This window comes from Podarcis pityusensis, assembly GCF_964106645.2.
Source record: "Podarcis pityusensis genome assembly, chromosome: 8".
Classification (NCBI taxonomy): domain Eukaryota; kingdom Metazoa; phylum Chordata; class Lepidosauria; order Squamata; family Lacertidae; genus Podarcis; species Podarcis pityusensis.
Window position 1 is genome coordinate 84403701 of NC_138033.1, and position 22641 is coordinate 84426341.

The 22641-nt window shown below is 43.0% G+C and overlaps 1 protein-coding gene and 1 long non-coding RNA gene across 12 annotated transcripts in view; one reads left to right on the forward strand and one right to left on the reverse strand.

Annotated features, from left to right (window-relative positions):
* The window catches only part of LOC308483604, a 90342-nt gene that overhangs the window by 57385 nt on the left and 10316 nt on the right, over window positions 1–22641 (forward strand). The gene's annotated exons all lie outside the window — the stretch shown is intronic.
* The window catches only part of SLC23A2 (solute carrier family 23 member 2), an 83315-nt gene that overhangs the window by 10129 nt on the left and 50545 nt on the right, over window positions 1–22641 (reverse strand). For all 11 annotated transcript variants that reach the window (XM_081017400.1, XM_081017392.1, XM_081017397.1 and 8 more), the window contains 8 exons: window positions 21733–21890; window positions 17886–17974; window positions 12480–12550; window positions 11063–11244; window positions 6464–6584; window positions 3918–4074; window positions 2379–2526; window positions 605–710 (listed from right to left, as the gene is read on the reverse strand). In XM_081017400.1, coding sequence (XP_080873526.1) covers window positions 605–710; window positions 2379–2526; window positions 3918–4074; window positions 6464–6584; window positions 11063–11244; window positions 12480–12550; window positions 17886–17974; window positions 21733–21890 — 1032 coding nt within the window. The remainder of the gene's footprint in view (window positions 1–604; window positions 711–2378; window positions 2527–3917; window positions 4075–6463; window positions 6585–11062; window positions 11245–12479; window positions 12551–17885; window positions 17975–21732; window positions 21891–22641) is intronic.

Consider the following 22641-nt stretch of genomic DNA (forward strand, 5'->3'; position numbering starts at 1 on the left):
CCCCACCCTCCTCAGCCAAGGCTGGGCTCAGAGCGGCTTACAAGCAATAATAAAAACAAGTTGAATGATTACAACTTAAAAACAAAATTAAAATACAACATTAAAATATTGAAACATTAAAATATTAAAATGTAGCCTCATCGCAGGAGGAGAAGGAAAGGAAAAAAGAAAGAGAGGGAGGGAATCAAATTGGCTCCAAGCCAAAGGCCAGGCGGAACAACTCTGTCTTACAAGCCCTGCGGAAAGAAATCAGATCCTGCAGGGCCCTGGTCTCATGAGGCAGAGCGTTCCACTAGGCCGGAGTCAGAGTTGAAAAGGTTTTAAGTGGAAACAACCATCCCATTTCATATTTGCAAATGATAATGGAGAGTTGAGTCCAGCTTTTTCGTGCAGGGACACGTGAAACATCTCATGTTCACTGATCTTTAAGTACTCTGACTGCAAGAGGGTGCATTTTTAAAATAATAATAACAATCAGACTGTGTTTTCTATGTACAACTTTAACTGAACTCTGCTCTTGAGCAAGTCCCTCTCTCTTCACTAGGCATGTGCAGGGGAAGCTCCCACCGTGATAAATCTCAAGCTTATTTGAACAGATATGTACCTTCGTAATCCCCAAGACTCCGATGTTGGGGCTAGAGGAAGTAGATCCATTCCCAGTGCCAAACACTCCATCTAATACACAGGAAAGGCCTTCTATGAAAATGCCCCTGCAATTAGAAGAAAAATGTTGAGATTACGCTATACAGCATGTTAGAAAAGCATGAAAACCAGTCAAGGAGTTATTATCTGACTCTCAAGCAAGACTGGCAGCCACTGTAGTTAAGGGCTGGGTATTTTACAGTTAAAGACGTCATCAACTGGTCAAATATTCTTATGCATTTGTAACACAGAATACAGTGGAACCTCAGAAGCCAAACACCTTTGAACTCGAACATTTCGGATCCCAAATGATTGAAACCCGGAAGTGATTGTTCTGGTTTTCGAACGATTTTCGGAAGCCGAACGTCCGGTGTGGCTTCCAATTAGCTGCAGGATGCTCCTGCAGCCAATCAAAAGCTGCACTTTGGAAGCTGAACGCTTTGGAAGTCGAATGGACTTCCGGAATGGATTCTGTTCCACTTCCAAGGTACGACTGTACTACAAATAAAACAAAGTGATTCCCCCCCCCCCCGACCTCATACAAGCAACAGGAAAAAGCCACACCATCTCCTGGCTTGCAGTAGAAAGATCCAAGAAAACTCAAGCCCATTAGAGACATCCTCTTCCTGACCTTCTCATCTCTGCCTCTTCTGCAGTTCTTGCCAACTCTCACTTTCTGGATTCCTTGTGTCCTTTTCAGCTGCCTAACATGTTTTAAGGAAACTCACACTAACTTTTGTCTTTACATATGAAACTTCTGCTATTGTCTTTCACTAAGCCGTCTTGGCTGGGGAGGGCGGAGTATAAATAAAATATTATTATTATTATTATTATTATTATTATTATTATTATTATTACTACTACTACTACTACATAGGGGTCACAAATTGATATCTAGCTTCTCAGTATGATTCTTTTTCATTCTAGCATCTACTGAATGGTCTGTTTTTAATGTATGCATTATTATATTATATATTATTGTTCTGTACGAATTTGTCACTGCACTGATGTTGTATTTCTTACGTATTGTTGCATATTATTTTTGTTATGGAATTGTTATCAGGATTGTTGATCTTTGCTATGCATTGTGCTCCCACTGCTATTGTACAGTGCTTTGAGCATATTTTTTTATGGAAAGGCATCATATCAATAAACATGTTGATTCTACATTCTAAAAGTATTTAGACACCTTGAACTTTACAGTCATGATGGGGAGAGAGAAAGAGGCAGTCAGCTAGCCGGTCAGCTGACCACCTTGCCAATTCAAATATTTTGAAGCCAAGTCAAACTGGATGTTTGGCAGGGCAATGCAGGACACAAGGAATTCAGAACATGATTGAGAAGGATGCAGTGGAGTGATTTTCTCTCTGTGGCTGCTCAGTGCAAACACAACCATAGAACCATTTCTTGATTATTCAACACTTTCTGACTTGCGGATGAACGTGTAATTGTCCCTAGTGAAAACAGGTTAGAAGTAAGTCAATGTGATATGAAATCTGCCTGTGGGATTTGACCAATTAAGGTAGTTTGATCACCGACATCACTAATTGATGCTGCAATATCGAGTTATGAGTATCCACATGCAAACTCATCCTCATATGTGCTACAGTTCTGAATTTTTGGGTCCCAAAAGTCTATAATATTGCAAAACCTGAAAGAAGTTAGGACTTTGAATCCAGGGAAATGGGGCACAGCAAAGGGTGAGAAGGAAGCAAAGTCTTTTCCAGGAGGCTTACCTGTTTATTGCATGGATTGGTGGTGGAGGAGCACAAGATAACCTCGCACAGGCATAATAATCGCCAATTGATTCAATGATGCTAGCAACCACGGCACTGAGCATTCCTATCACACCTGCAGCTGATATTGTAGGTAATCCCCATTGAACTGTGAAGACAAAAAAACCCATAATCGTTCTTACTGTATTTAAAGCAAAGTGACTTTTAAGGTGTAAAATGTTCTCTTAGCTCATAGGATGGCTAATTTCTGGGTTTTAGGGGTGGGCAATAGCATTTCTTTTCAAAACAGTGGTCATGCCACACAAACTGACACTTCATATGTAGTTAGCCAGTATAATGAATTGGTACCATCAGGAGGGCTTCCCACACGCATTTACATAGAATCAGAGTTGTAGATTTAGGTGGAACCCCATGGGTCATGTGGTCCAACTCCCTGAAATGCGGGAGTCTCAACACACAGTCCGCCACCCAATTTGAAACCATACCGTACTCTGCTTAGCTTTTGCAATACTGAGCCTAGGGTTTGCTGATCAGAATGTAGGCGGTTCGAATCCCTGTGACGGGGTGAGCTCCCATTGTTCAGTCATAAGCTCCTGCCAACCTAGCGGTTCAAAAGCACCTCAAAGTGCAAGTAGATAAATAGGTAACCCTCCAGCGGGAAGGTAAACGACATTTCCGTGCACTGTTCTGGTTTTGCCAGAGGTGGCTTAGTCATGCTGGCCACATGACCCAGAAAAACTGTCTGGAGACAAACGTCGGCTGCCTCGGCTAGTAAAGCGACATGAGTGCCGCAACCTCAGAGTCATTAGCGACTGGACTTAACTGTCAGGGGTACCTTTACCTTTACCTTAGCAGTTTTATTAGCATCACATACAGATAGGTTTACCTGCACATCACATTTTTAAAATCCAAAAATTAGATTAAAAATAATGTGGAATATTTATCTAATGCAACCTGTCTATTTTCCTCATGAGTGAAAGCATGGACAACCTTTACCAGAGGTTATTGGACCAGATTGCCTTGAGAACTGCATCTGCCGGTTGCCCACTCTCATCTTAGATTATACAGATCCCCCCCCCCCCCCCAGTAAAGCGGAATCTGCCTTCAGAACTGACCTACCAAACATGGTGTGGCCAAAGAGAAAGGGGGTTATTTTGCTGACATAGCACTAAGGGAACCATCAGCTTAATTCAAACCACAGTTAAACCAAGAGGCATGAAACTGCCTTAGACCACCAGCCCAGATATGTCAGTATCGTCTCTAGTCTCACTGGCAGCAGATCTCCAAGACAGAGATCTTTCACAGCCTTGCTCCCTTTTCACTGGAGATCTTGGGCAGCTGAACCAAAGACCTGGCAGCAACTTGGGAGCCGAATCACAAACTCTCATTTCTGCAAGCACATGCCAGTGACCAGGTAACTTCTTCTGTACTCATGCAAGGTGCAGAAAAAAAATAAACTAATGTAAGTCTGGAGTAATTGTATCAAAGAGCAAAGCTTTGTGGGAAACTCTCCCTTAAGTGCTTGCTAAATACACTTACATGGATAAGGAACCTTGAACCATGGAGCTACCAAAAGCACTCCTTGCCTGGCATCAGTGCGTGCATAGAATCCGTATTTTGTACTATCAGGTGGAAACACATCTGTCACAGTGAAGATGAAGCACAGCAGCCAGGATACCAGAATGGCTAGAATGATCTGCAGTGGGAACAGAAAGGGGCTTAAAGCACACCAGCAAGGAAACAATAATTGCCCACAGAGGATCTCCTTACCAACTCTGCATAATAATATTCAAACTGGTGGTGGGGAGTTGTTGCATCAAGGATTTTGTGAGCACATTCCCTTTACAATTTTTAAAAGACCCTTCTAGTTCAAAATGGATCCTTTCATACAATTTCCCCAACCTGGGAATATCTCCAAATAAGCACTTAAAGGAGCGCCATTAATCCTTTTAAGACAAAACTAAGCATTGTGCACGCTGATAAACTCACAACAATTTACAAAAATAAAATGAGTGGATCCCAGAGGGCTAGCTGAAGAATAAATAAACTGATTTGGGGTGGGGTGGGGTGCTGTAGCACACTCTGTAGAGCTCTTTAGGAACTGGATTTAGCATTATCTGAAACTGCGGCCAAACTCACAAGCAGGGTATCAAGGTGATGGCCACCCCCTGTTCATTCTCAGCATCTGATTATCAGAGATACACGGCTGATGGACATGGAGGCTCCGTTCAGCTAAACTGCCATCAACAGACCCGATAGCTAAATCTGCTTAATTCTTTTAAAAACCATTTAAGTGGGTAACTTGAAGTGAATGCCAATAATTTTCACTGACTGAGCCTGAATTTCCATGCCTTGGAGAGTGAATGGTTTTGCTACCATTCTTTCCACATCCTTCATTGCAGTCCTGAATCCCCTTCACATGAGACTCAGGTGGCTTGGGTGGTCTGGAGTGCCTTCCATCAGTTTTGGTTAGAGGCCCACCTGCACCCCTATCTGGATAGCCTATCTGGATAGCCTAGCGTCTGTTGTCTAGGCTCTGGTAACTGAAAGGTTAGATGACTGGAACACATTATACATGGGGCTGCCTCTGAAGATGGTTCAGAATTCAGTGTCCAGGTTGCTCACTGGGGCAAGATGGTTTCAGAACATAAAGTCAATCTGGCCTAACTCCCCTGGCAGCCAATTAGTTTCCAGACCCAATGCAAAGTGCTGATGTTGACCTATAAACAGCTCAGGACCGCAGTACCAAGGACCACTTCTCTTCATATGAACTAAACCAGGCCCTGTGATCATCAGCTGAGGCCCTTCTTTGTGTGCCTCCTCTGTTCAAAGTCTAGAGGGTGGCAACATGAGAATGGGCCTTTTCTGCGGTGGCTCCCCATTTGTGGAATGCTCTCCCCAGGAAGGCTCATCTGGTGCCTTCATTACAAATTTGCAGGCACTAGGCAAAAACATTACTCTTCTCCCGGGTCTTTTGCTGATTAAATAATTTATGGTCTTTTGAATAACTACTTGAAGATGCTGGGAATGGTCATGAGGAGATTTGGGGCAAGGTGCCATCAACATGCCAATGAAATTCAGCTCTTTCTCCATAAGACCTGAATCAGGAGAGGCCCCGTGGGCCCTGAACCAGTTCCTGGCTGCAGTGATGGGATAGATGAGAGAAACTAAACTGAGCTTGAAACCCAGCAAGCCGGGACACTGTGGGTGATTGTTTCCCATTTCTGAGAAATCAGCCAGTTGCCTGCCCTGGGTGGGGTTGCACTTGCCCTAAAGAAGCAGGTATGTGGTCTGGGGATGCTTCTGGATCCAGCTTTGTCGCTGGAAGCAGAGGTAACATCAGTTGCTTGAAGTCCCTTTTACTAGCTCCAACTCGCATGAGAAGCTGCAGCAATCCCTGGACCTGGTTAGCTGAATCACAACAGCTGCGACGTTGGTGACACTGAAGGTTGGATTACTGCAATGCGCTCTATATGGGGTTTTTCTTGAGCTTCGTCCAGAAACTGCAGTTAGCAACCACGCTGCTGCATTTAATGCTTACAGGAGTAGGATTCTGTCAGCATCTAACACCCGTGCTCAGAGTTCTACACTGGCTGCCAACTGGTTACTAGCCCAAGTTGAAGATGTTACTATTAGAATATAAAGCCATTATCATATTGGGACCAGTTTACTTGAAGGATCACTTTGCCACATATGTACCCACTCAGCCATTTTTACAAGGGCCACATAATGTTCTCATCTTTTAGTGTCACAGTTCCGACACTCTGGAACTTCCTTTTTGTTCCTGCTCTGTTTATGCAAGTCTACTGAGACATATAAAGTTGGCGTGTACTTTAAACTGTAAATTTAGTTTACAATGAATATTTCTATCTGTTGGTTTTCTTCTTTTTGCTTTTTAAAAACTAGATTTTACTGTTGACTTTTATTCACATTTGAAATGCAAACTTTATATTCTTTGTAAACTGCTTGGAGATTTTATGCACAGTTAAGCAGTATACAAATTTTGTAAAATAAATAAAATTACACTAAAATAAACACCAGTAGACAGAACAATAAACACAGTGAAAGCTGAAGAGAGAACTTACAGGAAACATCTTAAAAAGCTGTAATCGGTATGCAGTCCATCCTTTTTTTGATTTATAGATGGGTAATGGGAACTTGACATTTCGGGCATACTGAGAAAACAATAGCACTAGGAAAATAGTCCTAGAGAAAGGAGAGGAAGGAGAAAAGTTAAGGAATCAATTAACTCTTCACTGAGGTAATAGTTAGCCAACAGAAGCAACTGCAGTTTCTAGCAGTTGCTGCTGTGCTTACAATAACAGAGATGGAAGGGATGCAAGGATCATCTAGTCCAATCCCCTGCAATGAAGGAATTGCAACTAATAATAATAATAATAATAATAATAATAATAATAATTTTTTATTTGTATCAAGCCCTCCCTGGCCGAGACTGGGCTCAGAGCGGCTAACATCATAAAAACAACACAATAAGCATAAAAACAGACATCAATAAATTAAAATACATCTTAAAATTAATTCAAGCAAGTTAAAATCCGGGCAGGTGGCAATTATCAGGGTGGAATTGAGAGTGGTTAATAACTGCCAGGGCCAGCTGTTTCCACTGATCATACAAGGACCTGTGAGCGGGTTGGGGGCCTCCTTCGGGCTTGTTTAATACAAAGGAAAGTAAGTCAAACTGCATCCTGCCCAAAGGCCTGGCAGAATAGCTCCGTCTTGCAGGCCCTGCGGAAAGATGTCAAATCCCACAGGGCTCTGGTCTCTTGTGGGAGAGCGTTCCAGTAGGCCGGGGCCACGGCCGAAAAGGCCCTGGCTCTAGTCAAGGCCAGTCTAATTTCCCTGCGGCCCGGGATCTTCAAGGTGTTGTTAGCAGACCGTAAGGTCCTCCATGGGGCATACCAGAAGAGGCGGTCCCATAGGTACGAGGGTCCTAGGCCGTATAGGGCTTTAACGGTTAAAACCAGCCCCTTAAACCTGACCCTGTACTCCACTGGGAGCCAGTGCAGCTGGTATAGCACTGGGTGAATGTGATCCCGTGGCAAGGACCCCATAAGGAGTCTCGCCGCCGCATTCTGCACCTGCTGGAGTTTCTGGGTTAGTTTCAAGGGCAGCCCCATGTAGAGAACTAAAGAATCCCTGACAAGTGGCCACCCAACCATTGCTTTAAATCCTCCAAGGAGTCCACCACCTTCTGAGAGAGTCTGTTCCACTGTCGAACAGCTCTTACTGTCATAAATTTATTCCTCGTGCTTAGTCAGAATCTCCTTCCTTGCCACTTGAATCCAATGGCTTGCGTCCTACTTTCTGGAGCAGGAGAAAACTAACTTGGTCCACCTTCCTTGGAATACATCTTTAGATTTTTGAAGATGACTATCATATCACCTCTCAGTTTTATTGTAGTATATTTAAAACTACAGTAAAACTGCATATTTAAAGTACAGTAACTACTGCAGAAACAGAATTGTATCATGGCAAAAGTTTTTATTTTTAGTCAGAGAAAGTAAGGAATTAGCCTTTTAAAATGAAAAAGTTACTTAATGTTGCCATTTTTTCCTTTCTTTCTTTCTTTAATGAGCTTTATAAGCATAAGCTTAATTTAATTTGTTCCGCTCACAAGCTTTAAGAACTGAAATCCCACAGTGAATTTGCCTTTCCGCCTGCAAAACTTATGCCCCCTAGAACAGATGAAGTTTTGTCTGGGAGAGAAGCAAACTTACTACCGTGGGAGGCTGGCTTAGGCTTTAGCATGTTTTGAAGTCTTGCCGAAATCCACATTTTAGGAAGTGAAGCAAAACCAAAACCAACAACAACAACCCTGCCCAGTGCTGAAAAGAAATCTAATCTTCGGTCTCCTTAAAGTTACGGGCCTGCAAAATGTCAGTAGGGTAGTTGGGAGATGAATGTTTTTTCTTTTAAGGTTAGGCAGCCAGGGTCTCTTTTTAAGCTCAGGGTCAAGATCTTCACTGTGTGGGGACCTGCAATTTCCCCTTATTTTTATTTTAAGTATTTATATATTGCTTAATAGGGGGACAGGAGGGGCTAGACTGATATCTCATCCTCTATGCTTGTTTCTATAATGTGTTTTAAGCTGCATTAACACTGCCTGTAAGCTGCCTTGAGCTCAAGAAAGGCTCAATAAATCAATTAAATAAATGCATTGCTCAGGGGCCATGCTTCCTCACTTGGCTGCCACAGGATGTGAAACAATGGCCAAAGTAAGCAAACTTAAGGTCTAAATTGTTAGCCTCTGAAATAAGCAGGCTTCCAATTACATAACCAAATCCTCAGAATGCACCTATCAACAAAATGTGTGTGCCATTATACATGTTCAGACTTCCTATGCTGGAAGAAGGCTGTCTTTATGTTAAGTGCCAAACATAGCTTCGAGAAATGCTAATCCACTGAGAACACAGCTACAAATTCCTGAACAAACTTCCCTGAAATTCTAGGAGGGCAGGTTACATCCCAGTATATAAAAGAGTGAGGCTGAAATCACCTTCAACTCAAAAGGAAACAGACAAAGACCTTTGTTCTTCTCCTTCAGGCACAAAGGATCTGAACTCTGCAGTGGCATCATTTGATACCATGACCTTCTGCTAAGCATGAATGAGTAAAAAAAAAGAAAGCTTTCTTGTGCTGTTTTTTTAAAAACGTGAAAGCCTTAATGGTAGTTTTAAAATATGACTTCTTTATGGAACAGCATTTGATCTAGTGCTGTCAAATTATTTATACAAAGTTGCTGGGGTGTTGTTGTTTTTTTTTGGGGGGGTGCGCTTGTGTGAAGAGGGTTCACCAACATCCTAAGACCAGCTTCTACTCTTTCATACACTTTTTTACACCGGCGGGAAGGTAAACGGCGTTTCGGTGTGCTGCTCTGGTTCGCCAGAAGTGGCTTAGTCATGCTGGCCACATGACCCGGAAGCTGTACGCCGGCTCCCTCGGCCAATAAAGCGAGATGAGCGCTGCAACCCCAGAGTCATCCGCGACTGGGCCTAACGGTCAGGGGTACCTTTACCTTTACCTAGCCATCAGAATCATGTAAGTAAATGTACTGAAACTGCAGGTCCGTTTTGCCACTGATGATTATGGCAAACAATACCCTCATACTGTCCTCAAGCTGAGAGGCGGGGGCTGGGATCACTGTTGCCAGAGCTACCAGGCTGTACCTCCTCATGCATCATTCCAATCCACACCTGCTATTAAGTGGGTCAGAGTCAGACTGCAGAGACAGGGTGAATTCAGGGCTGCCTTGCTTCCTATAACAACATTGATTTAAGAGGTCTGTCTGTGCCCCAAGAGTCAATAATCCATTTCACTTGAACCTGGCCCTTGACCCAAGGCTTTAATGGTAGGGCTGCTTTGGGTTGCTGATAATCTTCCCTGCGGTCCCTGGTGATTGATGTCCCAATTTGATGGCTAAAAACAAACACTGAAATTCCAACAGTTTTGTATGTTTTTAAACTTGATTGTAAGTTGCCTGGAGACTGCCTTGTGGTCAGGTGATAACACACATACACAAAAACATTATCAACAATTCTGGTAATATTTGAGTGATCAACTTGGAATGAAGACAGTTTTCCTAATAGTCACATTTACTCTGATTTCTTGGAATTTATTGGTAGCATTTTAGACATGGCCACTGAACCTAGAACTTACAGGAGGGGTAGAATATGCATGTAGATTGCAAGAGGAGTTAAGAATGATGTTCTGCTTCTGAACATATGAATATGCCACAGTTCTGTGAGCAAAGTGTTAACACCAGGCCTCATAATCATTTTTTCTGTAATAGTAGTGGGATGCTGCTGAATTGGAAATGTACTGGGATCCAATGTAAATCCGGTCTTAAAGGATCTAAATTGGACCCCAGGACGTTTCTGAGCACAATTCAAATTTTGGTGCTGATCTTTAAACCCCTAAAAGGCTTTGGCCCTGTATACCTGAAGGAGTGCCTCCACCCCCATCATTCACTGAGATCCAGCTCCGAGGGCCTTCTGGCAGTTACCTCATTGTGAGAAGTGATGTTACAGAAAATGAGGCAGAGGGCCTTCTTGGTAGTTGTGCCCACCCTGGCCAAGCTTCATGGCTGAGTGGGGATTCAAACCCTGGTCTCCCAGTTCCCAGTCTGACACTACTACATTGTTAGCTGTTTTAGGCATCTGGAAAGCCAGCACACCATTGCTTAAGAAATACTTTAGAATATAACATCTTTAGAATATGACATCTTTCCGCAGGGCCTGCAAGACAGAGCTGTTCCACCAGGCCTTTGGCCAGGGAACAGCCTGACTCCCTCCCTCGGCAATCTTCGCGGAGCTCTGGCCCAATGGTTGCCAGTGGCTTGATTTGAATCAATTTTATAATGAATGATTTTAGAGTGTTGTGTTGTGTTGTGTTGTACTGTTGTACTGTTGTATTGTTGTTAGCCGCCCTGAGCCCGGCTTCGGCTGGGGAGGGCGGGATATAAATAAAAATTATTATTATTAATTATTATTATTATTATTATTATTATTACTTAGAAGGATTCTCATTTCATAGATTCATCTTCATTTGAAGATAATGGCCCTTAGTACCCCCTAGGAGAGGCAATGATCAGTAGTGACAGACATTGGCTGTTTTATACTGACTGACGGCACTTCATCAACTGTTGAGGGACAAAGGATACTCACAGCATGGCTATGCCCCAGTGTTTGCCTGCTCTTTCTCCAGCGGCCTGGAAGCCAGAAAGCCCAATGAGAGCCACAGTTGGTGTAATCGTCAGAGGTCCAATGTATCTCAGGAGCGCTCCTGGCAGGCCCAGGAACCCAATCACCACTTCTATCAAAGATGACATAATAATAGCGCCTTGGATCTGAACACAGAGAAAAATAATAGTAATTTAGATTTTTAAAGAAATTCTATGCTTCTGAGGGTTTTTGTTTTTTTTCAATGGGTGGATGAACTGCAAGTCAAATAATTCAGTGACTAGGCAGAACTGGGCAATGGCATGTGTTATTCAGCTAGGTGCTTAAGCAGATGTTTTCTGGGCTAAAGAATATCTGAAGGTCAGAGGTATGTTCTGTGGTACCAACAGAAGTCGGATCAATAGCAAAGCTCCCAACTTCATCCACTTCCTCTTACCGCTTAAGCACACTGCTTGCTTTCAATGCACAACGGGGGTCATTAGACCAGCCTGGCCGTTGTGTCCATAGCACATCACACTGTCATACAGGAAGACCTGGGTTCCAAGCTAACCTTTAAAGCTCTCAGATCGAACCGGCAAGGGCTGGTGGCGCCACGGAGGTGATGCTCTTAGCTCCTAGGGGCAGAGTGTATGATGCATTTGGTCACACGTGCTCTTTAGAAGCTGGCATAGAGCAGCGCTGTGGTCTCAGGAGACTGCCAGCCCCCCCTTGGCTGCAGGCCTCTTGGCAGGATGGAACTACGGTTTGAAGATGGGGAAGAGAGAGGGGATGTTTTTAAATTGAGGAATAACTGGCAGCCCAAAGCAATGGGATGGGAGAAAAGTTCCATGACACACATGTGAACTGGGAGTCTATTCTATTTTTTCCCCCTGTAGTGAGACAACTCTCCTGGATTCTTATGGATATTTGCATCAAAAGAATGATCATTAGAGGAGAAGGAGAAACCGAATAGCAAAACTACACATGGCTTTGGGGAAACTGGGCACTCCTTACAATTGTACCTGGCTTTCCAAAACAGAAACACAATAAATGCGGATTATCCTCATTGCAGAGCAGAGACAATCCAGTAATTTGTTAGAAGCTAATTTGTTATTTTGGCTATGACTGGTCAGATGAGCATATCACAAGATGCAGAATGCCAGACTCCCCTGACATGGGAGCATGTCTCCATCAAGACCATAGTGCACCTCAAGCTGTTTTGGGGAGGGGGAGGGGGCTTCGCAGGCACAATTAACATACAGAAAAGATTAAAACCTGCATGTAACGAATGTGCAGAAAAAGTTACATGCAAAGAGAAGAACGAAAAAGGGTAACAATTTCAACAGTTCAAGGCAGCAGGGCATCTGGATGAAAAGAACCTACTGAAGTGAAGACATGGCACTGACTACATGGTGCAAGTTACCTCTCGTATCCTAGGGTACCAGATATGTTCCGTATGCAGCAGCTCTGTTGTTCCATTGGTAATCATTACAGCTTAGGAAGGCAAAAAGAAATATTTCGCATTACGGCAAAATAAAGCACAACGATTCCATGCACCCCAGCATTAAATTCTGTATGAAACAAGAAGGTGCCCAAGTCCAGAATTACAACACAAAGAGGATAGTTTGCTTCAGGCATCCCCAACCTGTCCAACCTTTCTATGAAAATCTCCAAGAAAGACGACTGCAGAACTTTAGCAACTTGCTCTCTTGATACTGAACCATGATACCCCCAAATACCAGGTGTTGGGTAGTAAGACCAAGGCACAGTCATCACCTCCAGAATCTGCTTGTCAGTGATCAATTGGCATCTGACTGGCCATGGCTAGAAAGGCTGGCACAGGCAACATTCATATGAGTTGCTCCTGAGGTTAGTACAGTGCTGAACCTCCTATTTCCTTCTACAGCTTTAATCCAACTGTTTGGCCATTCTCGTGAATGAACAGAATCTACCACCACCAATCTGCCCCACCCCCCAGTACTTCTTATGGACATCATTTTATATATTTTGCTTTTTAAAAACCACCCCATCGTTGTTTATTTGTTCCCTCACATAATTTGTAAATCATTCATTCTGTATTTAGGCTGTGTTCTAGATGAATTCATTCCTCAAGGGCTAATCTCTAATGCCAGTTTCAAGACTGTTGAAAGTAGGAATGGACAAGTAACCAGAGTTGGCACAAAAGGAGGCAAAGGTCCACTTAAGAGCTGCAGAGGGGTGATTCAGAGTGCAGATAAAGTGACTTTTGCATATTATTTCTCCAGATCTGTCGCCTGTTAATTGGGATGGCTAGACCGCAATAGCAGCTCCCGTCTGACACGTCATGAAGGTTAGAAGTGGTCAAGGAAGAAAGAACAAAGATTCTTTTCATAAACAAAATGTTCTATATTTATGATTCCTAATTTCCATACAGTAGCTCTTCCCTGAGGCATGCAGAATGTAGCCATCCTGATCTATTAGAGCTGCAGTCAGGCTATTTGACCTAAAATCCTGCAATTAGGACACAAGAATATATGCTCAGTGTCATTGATGCCCAGCGGGGCCTGAGCTTCTACAGAAAAACAGATTCTGTAACCAGAAAACCAAAGCAGCACAACTATTATACAAACAAAATTGAAAGCATATTATTTTGTACACTTGTTTTGAGATTATTATTTTAGAATTTGGAAGTGTTTGCCTTTTTATTGTCATCCATTTGGAAAAGAGGATTTGCAGGACTACGAAGGAACTAGGACTTCAGCTGAGCAGCGTATGGACATGTGTCTCCTTGTCTGTGCATGAAGCCAGCCAAGGCGAGTCAATCAGGAAAACTGAGGCAACACTCCCCAGCCCAAAATATCATATTCATATTGAATATTTGTGAATTATCAAACTTGGTGAATATGCCAACCTCTCTTGCAGCTGCAGATACAGTTGAAAGTGTGCTTCTTCTTCCACTACATTTACTCAACACAAAAATCACTCTTGTAGAATAAGGACCCTGAATCTTGGTGAATGTATTACACACTGTATTTTTGAGATTTTTAACTACTGGTGGTAACAATGCCCCTCCCTCTGGCTCCTCCGCATGTCACAGGACCTCCTACCATACTGCCAAACTACTTCCTGCAATGTCAAGTAAAATGAGTTCAAATCTCAGTTCAACCAAGGACTTATAGAGCTGACCTCTCAGCCTTAATTGCTCACTGCAACATGGGAACAAAAATGGCTTTTCATGAATGCTTGTTGTTTGGAAGATGAGGTAAGAACTCTTTGCAAGCTTTGGAACTAATGATAGGCCACCATCTCAAAAAAGATTCAACATAATCTTCTTAGATATCTGTTTAGGCTTTCCTGGGAACCCAGCATATATTTTAATTCCCAAAGGTGCTTCAAGGCAAAGTTGCCCTGAGTCATCTGGGCTTGGTCAATCTGTAGCAGAGTGCTTTCCTATTCTGCTTCCTTGCTGGGCCGTGACACATTCAGCAAGGAAAAACAAAAACCTATGTAATCACTGGACCAGTTTCCCGTTTGGGACTTGTAGGCTCTCTCTAACCATTCCAAAAATGGTTTCTGCTTTCAAATGCTCAGGAAAAGAACCTGTAGCCCCTTCAGAAAAGGCAAGCAATCAGCTAAGAATGTGGACACTGTTGCTACTCTCTTTCTTCATAGGACAGTTGTTTCTCATCAAGTGCAATATTAGCGTTGGCTGCACTGTAGTCTTAAGTAACAGATCTGGCCCTGGCCTCTAGTCATGTAAACATGCCAATTATTTCCAAAAGTACTTTGTGCTATTTTATACTTGTTTGCCCTGTTAAGACCTGTCAGAAAGAATATACGTAGGAGAATGAACACACACAGAAACAAACACACACACACACCCCACCATCACAAAAAATTATCATGTTCTAGTTTCCTTAGACTTGCCAGTGTAGTCAAGACACTGTCGCTCCAAATAATGCTATAAAAATGTTGTATAAGCAAGGCAGGAATAATAAAAAATGGGTTTTCAGAGTAGAAATCAGGCTCATTCTTTAGTGTTTGCTGTGAATAAACAATGGTTTACCATAACCATGGAACCAACTACCTCCTCCTCCTCTGGCATGGCCATGTGGAGTTTGGGTTCTACTACTCTTTTTTAGACAAACCACAGCTTGTTTGTGACATCCAGACTACAGTTATGCTCAACTATAGTTAGTAGAAAAAGCCAAGTTCAAACTGTACTTTCGAGGCTAGCTTCTTTTCACAAACACACGTGGGGGGGGGGCAGAGGATGGTGAGGGGATGAGGGTCAGTGCACAGGAACCAGAGGAGCAGGACCCATCCCCACAGCCAGAGGGGCCCCCCGACTCCACGAACATGGCAGACTCTGAGGCGTAGAGAGCAGTGCCATGTATGCTCTAGTAATAATAATTATTATTATTTATAGCCCGCCCTCCCCGGCCAGAGCTGGGCTCAGGGCGGCTAAGACCAGTAAAATTACAGTAAAAACATAATGGGGGGGGGGGACCAATTTAAAATACGGGTTAAAATGCAATTTAAAATGCAGCCTCGTTTTAAAAGTAGCCCATAGATCAAAACCATAAGGGGAGGGAAACATAAGGGTCAGACTGAGTCCAAACCAAAGGCCAGGCAGAACAGCTCTGTCTTGCAGGCCCTGTGGAAAGATGTCAAGTCCTGCAGGGCCCTAGTTTCTTGTGACAGAGCATTCCACTAAGTTGGAGCCAGTAATGAAAAGGCCCTGGCCCTAGTTGAGACCAATCTACCCATCTTGCAACTTGGGACCTCCAAAATGTTAAGGACCTTAAGGTCCTCCACGGAGCATACCAGGAGAGGCGGTCCTGTAGGTACATGGGTCTCTAGGAGGCTGAGGCAGGCTAGACCCTCCAGCCCAGCTCACTAGAGCTGACCTAGGAGGAGGTGTGTCAGTGGATTAGGCTCAGGACAGGTGAGGGTCACCTGCCTTATCAAGCCCAGATGCTGCAATCAAGATTCAAGGGATAAAAAAGAAGCAGAGCTGAGGTGCTGTGTCTGCTCAACTTCTCATGTTGAATGACCACAGCTTGGTTGTCCTAAGAGCTTCACAGGACTGAACCCCTTGGATCAGCTGCAGAGGCAGAGGCAGAGACCTGGCCTGACTGTTGGACTATGGACATGGCTTTCAGTATTGAACATGGACAGTGTTTCCTGACCCGTTGGGACTACTAACATTTGCCCTTGGGACTGTATACACCAGCAGGACTGGTGGCTAGGGGTTCAGGAAACATGAAGAGAGAAGAGCAGAGACAGATACGTCAACATATTTTCAGATTGCTTGGGAAGACCCACAGGAGGAGATTTAGGCAGCTGTGTAAAACAGGTCATACATACACCATTATACTTAAGTATATAAAAGAATACAGGCAACTCCCCAATTGTGTGCGTTTGGCATGCATATGACCATGCACATGTGTGCCATTTTCGGCACTGGAAAGGGGTCAGGGTGGGGGCAGAACTCCCCCATGCAAATGGGGAGGGAGTTACATGTTCATAAGAGGAGCCCTGCTGGATCATTCCATGCCAATTCCCATAGTAGCCAATTGAATTCAACATTAGTAACATAAGAAGAGCCTGCTGGATCAAGCCAATGCCCCATCTAGTCCAACATCCTGTTCTTACAGTGGCCAACCAGATGCCCATGGGAAACCAGCAAGCAGGATTTGGGCACAAGAGGATTCAAGCACAAGAGCAATCTCCCCTCTGGTGGTTTCCAGCAACTGGAAGCCCATATGCAGAGATGAAGGCAACATTCCTCTCCCACTATTGCATCTAGGCACTGAAGTCCCTGAAGATGCAGGATCCATACAGCCATCACTACTAGCAGCCCACACTTTTTTTTTTAGTTGTTTAATGAGTGTACTTGTTGTTGTTGCTGTTGATGTTTAGTCGTTTAGTCGTGTCCAACTCTTCATGACCCCATGGACCAGAGCACACCAGGCACTCCTGTCTTCCACTGCCTCCCGCAGTTTGGTCAGACTCATGTTTGTAGCTTCAAGAACACTGTCCCACCATCTCGTCCTCTGTCGTCCCCTTCTCCTTGTGCCCTCCATCTTTCCCAACATCAGGGTCTTTTCCAGGGAGTCTTCTCTTCTCATGAGGTGGCCAAAGTATTGGAGCCTCAGCTTCAGAATCTGTCCTTCCAGTGAGCACTCAGGACTGATTTCCTTAAGAATGGAGAGGTTTGATCTTCTTGCAGTCTATGGGACTCTCAAAAGTCTACTCCAGCACCATAATTCAAAAGCATCAATTCTTCGGCGATCAGCCTTCTTTATGGTCCAGCTCTCACTTCCATACATCACTACTGGGAAAACCATAGCTTTGACTATACGGGCCTTTGTTGGCAAGGTGATGTATACTAGTGTGAGACAAATTCTGGTACCTCTCTTGAGTGGCTGGGGAAACCCAGGCCAGATGGGAGGTGTGTGTGTGTGTGTGTGTGTGTAACAACAACAACAACTTGAACAGCAAAAACCTTACCAAAAGCTTTGGCTAAAACATGTTAGACAGTCTTCACATAGTAAGTAACCAGCTTGAAACCAACCTCTTCTCACTCACCTGCTAGAGTCAAGCCCAAACTGGCATGCTAGAGTAACATGGAAAGGTTATGTGAAGCCCAGTTTGGCGTGCAAATCCCTGGGGAGAGGCTATGGAATTTGCTGCATTTGTCTGGGTATTTTCAAAATTCAATATGGTTTCTACTCTTTAGACAATGTGATCTCCTAGATTAAATCTGCATTGAGACAACTTTCCTCTGTTTCATCTCCCACTCTGAACTACCTGAAAGATTAAGATGGAAATTGCTTTTTCTTACCTGTGTTGTTGCATCTCCATTTGTCCAAAGAGAGAATAGCTCTGGCAGGAGCCAAGAATGCAAAAGCGCTGGCTTGGAACAAAGGTAACCTGAAAGAAAGAAAAAGAGAAAAAGGAGATACCTCAAACTTTTTGTGCAGTGTCATAACTTCCACGCAGATTTTTCTCTAAGGAAAAGAAGAATCAGAAGAAGTCCTTCTTGAATGTGTTAGTATGCATTTGACCAGATTACACAAAATGTTGACTTAAATACCAATAAGATAAATGAGGGTGAGGAAGGAGTCCACATCCCAGCTTATCTGTGGACTATTTGGGAGGCTTTTGACAAGCCACAGCCAGTGTTATATTATCCCATCAGCAAAATGGCAATATTAGAGTGAGCTCTCTCATGAAAGAGACAAGTAAGTAATATTTTTTAATACAATCCACTCCTGCGAGGTTTTTTTTTTCTAGAAAGTGGCATGAACAGTTTAATAAATAATTTCCCCATACTGTAGTCTTGTATTGATTATGCAGTAGAATTCAAAGTCCTAAATGCTCAGGCTTTGCATAGTTCAGAGGTCAGAGAAAACTGCACCAGATGGTCCAGCAGGGCTCCTTTACATGAGCTCCAAGATCCAGATAAAAGGCAGTCTCAATAATTGTTTCAAAATTGCTCATTGTGGTGCTGATCACATGAAGGTTGCATATTCAATCCCTGTAAGGGACAGCTGCATATTCCTGCATTGCAGGGGGGTTGGATTAATGATCCTCAGTGTCCCTTCCAACTCTATGATTCTATTCATTTTTAATGTCCCTACCCACCCAAGTCCTTATAGTGTGAGGTAAGTTAGAAATCTCTTCCCCATGCCCTAGGAAGAAACAGGTTCTAGACCTAGGAGCCAACTCCCAGGGGCCATAGGGGCTTTGGCCCCCGCAAAGTTGATGGGCATTCCCATTCAAAGGCTGTGTGTGCACTGCGTTATGTGATCAATTATGCGAGGCGGGCCTTACCTTATCTGGGCCCCCACAATATTTTATTCAAGTTGGCATGGAACCCCTGGTTCTAGAGCAGAATAATGGGGGGGGGGGGTTGGGGGGAGCTACAAGGGGGGGAAGAGGAATAGCCAAAAGATTCCCATGCCGTTCTGCTGATAGAAGCCTTACCATCATCTGAGTGACACTGTTGATACAACCCAATGTATTTCTGACCATACAGAGGTGCTGTGACAACATATTAAACTTTGTGAAGTGTAATATCTGTATTATACAAGATATTTTGGCAGAATATCATTATTTATAAAGTGCACATAAACAACTCAAATTTGCACAGGCAATAAGCCGTGGCCTTTGCTTTTTAACAGCAACCCACACAACTATCCATATCAATCAAGTAAGGTGAATGCTGGAAGAAACACAAAGGAATATTCGCCTGATTTATAACATGAGCAAAAACTGAACACTCTTCTTTGTAACAGCAGAGAGGTACGCTGGGCGAATGACTCAATATCACGGGGATTTTGTTGGCTCTTGTGCTCTGCCCCTGGTAAAGTTGTTGCTCTTCTCCCTCACATTACCCTTTCAAAAGCCCTCTAATTAAGTGTAGGCAATTAAATACATTCTTCAAAAGTTAGATCACTGAGTGTTTAGAATTTAGTTCCAGAAAGGGTTTCTTTCTTCTCTGTGGGGTAAAAATAAGAATCAGCCCATGTCTAAACATACCTAAATCAAATTGCATTTAAGCCATGAGTTCACTTTTTATAGTGATTAAGGACTGATCTTTTTAGCATCTTACAGAATCTGTGACTTCTTACTCTGAGCAAATTCATTTAGGACATGTGAGACATATCAGACTTAACAAGTGCATTTCTTGCTTCTCAAATAGTTCAGCCACAATAACCCCTTTGTCAAATGTCTGTCAGTTAGCATGCAGCAAATACTTTCAAGTATAACCGGGGTGGGGTGGAAGGAATTAGTGCTACTTTGTTACAGGTTTTGTTACAATCAAACAGTATATACGTTTTGTTAATTAACAAACATAAAACATTCTAAAAATGAGGTACACAGAGAATCCAAAAGGTTTAAGAGAAAATCTGGAGATACTTTGACAGACTATTTTAAAGGCTGGAGCGTACAAACAATCTTGTATCTATTCACTTATGTTCTACCAATGCACATTTAGAGTTCATCCAGGTGGCAAGAGCAATAATGAAGATGTTTAACAGTCTTTTAGAAGAACCTATGCTGGTGTAAATAACTTGGATTCTTAAAATCAGAAGTAATAGCCAGAAACCATTAAAGTATTTTTGTACCAGTGGAATTTGAGCTTGCAAAATACAGAAAAGTTTGACTTAAAGAGAAAGGGGAAGATTAAAGGACTGTAGTCTGGTACAGAAGTACCATTCTCAAATTTCCTGTTCACGCTTAGGAAACCAGCTGTGTGGTGTAGATTCTCACACTCCCTCCATCTCACTTCCCCAGTCTGCTTTCATCACGATGCAGTGTGCCAGCACTAACCATGCTTAGCACTGATTTTTGCAGGGAGAAAACCAGAAGTGAGAGCTCTGTCTTCTAGTGCTCATTTTTAGAAAGATTTTTACATATGGTTGCCTTAGCCTTTGGGCTTCCTCTGCTCAGGGAAGAACTACTTTTAAGGTTTGTCAGAATTATAGGGCAGGGCAGTTCACAGGGAGGAGCAAGATTTCCTTTCTGGGAACTATAGCATCATGTCTTGGAAGAAATAGCAGGAACATTCTGAGCAAGTCAGGAAAAAACAAAGGACAAAAAGTGTCTCTCCCCCCACCCCAGATTGGTACAACTGATATCTTTCTGTGGATCACTTGACATGAAACTAGATCGTATCTACTTTAATTCAAGAAACTTGAAATTGTATTGCCCAGGACTTGAGGTTTTTCTTTGGGAAGATTCTCTTCAATCATCTTCGTTTATTTAAACAGTCTTAACTGAACTCTCCTACTGAGCTGCTGCTATCTTACCACCCAATATTCTATTTCATATGTAAATTATGCCAAATACCTTGTTTTTGAGGGAAAGACTCCAAGACTTGATATTACTTGGAAGAACAGGTGCCATGGAAGGAGATAACAAGAGCCTAATACAATGAATTGTTAATATTATTTTAAATTTTTGTTACATTTAGGATAAATATATAGAAAGAAGTTCCCTGCTACCACAAGGGATATTTTTGAGGGGTGTGGGAGTTAAATATATATTTTTGGAAAGGCACAGAGAGCAAAACTACCCACAAAACAGTGCATGCTCTCCACAACCATACTTGTATCAACTAGTTTATCCCCTCAATGCTTACAGTGAGCTGGAATCACCCCCAGTTAGCAAGGCAGAGAAGTGAATTTTCGACTGAGAAGAGGTCAGTTGCTGTTGCTTTTGGTCCCCATTTTGGATAGCTAATGTGCCACAAATGCACACAGCTGGACGAGGGCCCTTTGCCCTGGTTCAGAGGCAAAGTGCATGTTTGCAAGCAGAAGGCTCCATGCTCTATCGTTAGTAGCATCTCTCGGGAAATGACCAGAAGGATGGCAAGGGCCTCTAGCGGAGTTTTTTAAGAGAAAACCAGTAGACCAACCATCTCACTTGGCATAAGGCAGGTTCACATGATTCAGATATTTGAAATATCAGTCATGCTTTTTAAAAAAACGTTTCAATAGCTAATTATTGTTTTAATAAATTAACATGTATACTCAGGCGGGCTATTTATTTCTGACCTACTTTTTTATTTAAGCTGCACTAATTCTTGAATCACTGGCCAAAGTTGAACTAGTTGAATGGGATAGGGAGAGGTGTACCTCTAAACAGTTAACAGGCAGTCAAATATCATCCTCTTAACTTACCTGCACCCAAACGTTGTTTGCAGCAAAGTTGTGATTCCAACACAGAAGAATATGGTCCCAATCAGCTGGCTAGTAGCCCACTGGTCAAGTCCAACACACATGGCATCTGCTAGCAAGAAGGGCACTGCTATAGTGCCACTGAAACACGTCAGGTAATGCTGCAAATACAGAGGGTTATTTTATTTACAAACATGATATATGATTGCCTTCAGTTTGTTTACACCATTACCATTAGCTAAAGAGCATATTTTTCAAGCGCAATATATTTCCAAATTGCTTCCGAACAGCCATCAATTAACACCTGCTTAAGGATAAGCAATTTCTAAAAGCAGGACTCAACTGTGAAGACACACGCCATCTGGCAAGACCAAAGCAGAAGTGGTGCTGCCTTGCAGCACAAAGCAAAGTAGAAGCGAGAAGACCACAAACAATGCAATAGGTTGTTAAATGCCATCTGGAGAGCACAGCATCACCACTCCCTAAGGAATTAAGTCTCGATGCAGAACTTCACTTGGGATAGATTCCTGCCAAGGGTTAGGAAATGCCAGTGTAAAATAAAATCAGCAGGTATATATTATACTACCAAGAAACCTTACTGAAAAGTATTGTTTTCTGTAGTGTGGATATGGTAAATAAACAATGGGGAGGGGGCCATAGCTCAGTTGTAAAGTGCCTGCTCCGTATGCAGAAGGATCAGCCGCTGGCATCTCAGGTAGCATTGACAGGAACTGTCCAAGACCCTGGAGAGCTGCTAACAGTCTATGAAGACTAAGAGACTGATTTTGTATAATGACTTGGAGCAGAACCACTGCACAGAAACTATGGAAACCTCACTCTCCAAGTGTCCCTATTTTCCAGGGATGTCCCTGATTTAGAGATGCCATCCTGGTTTCTGATTTGATCCCAGAA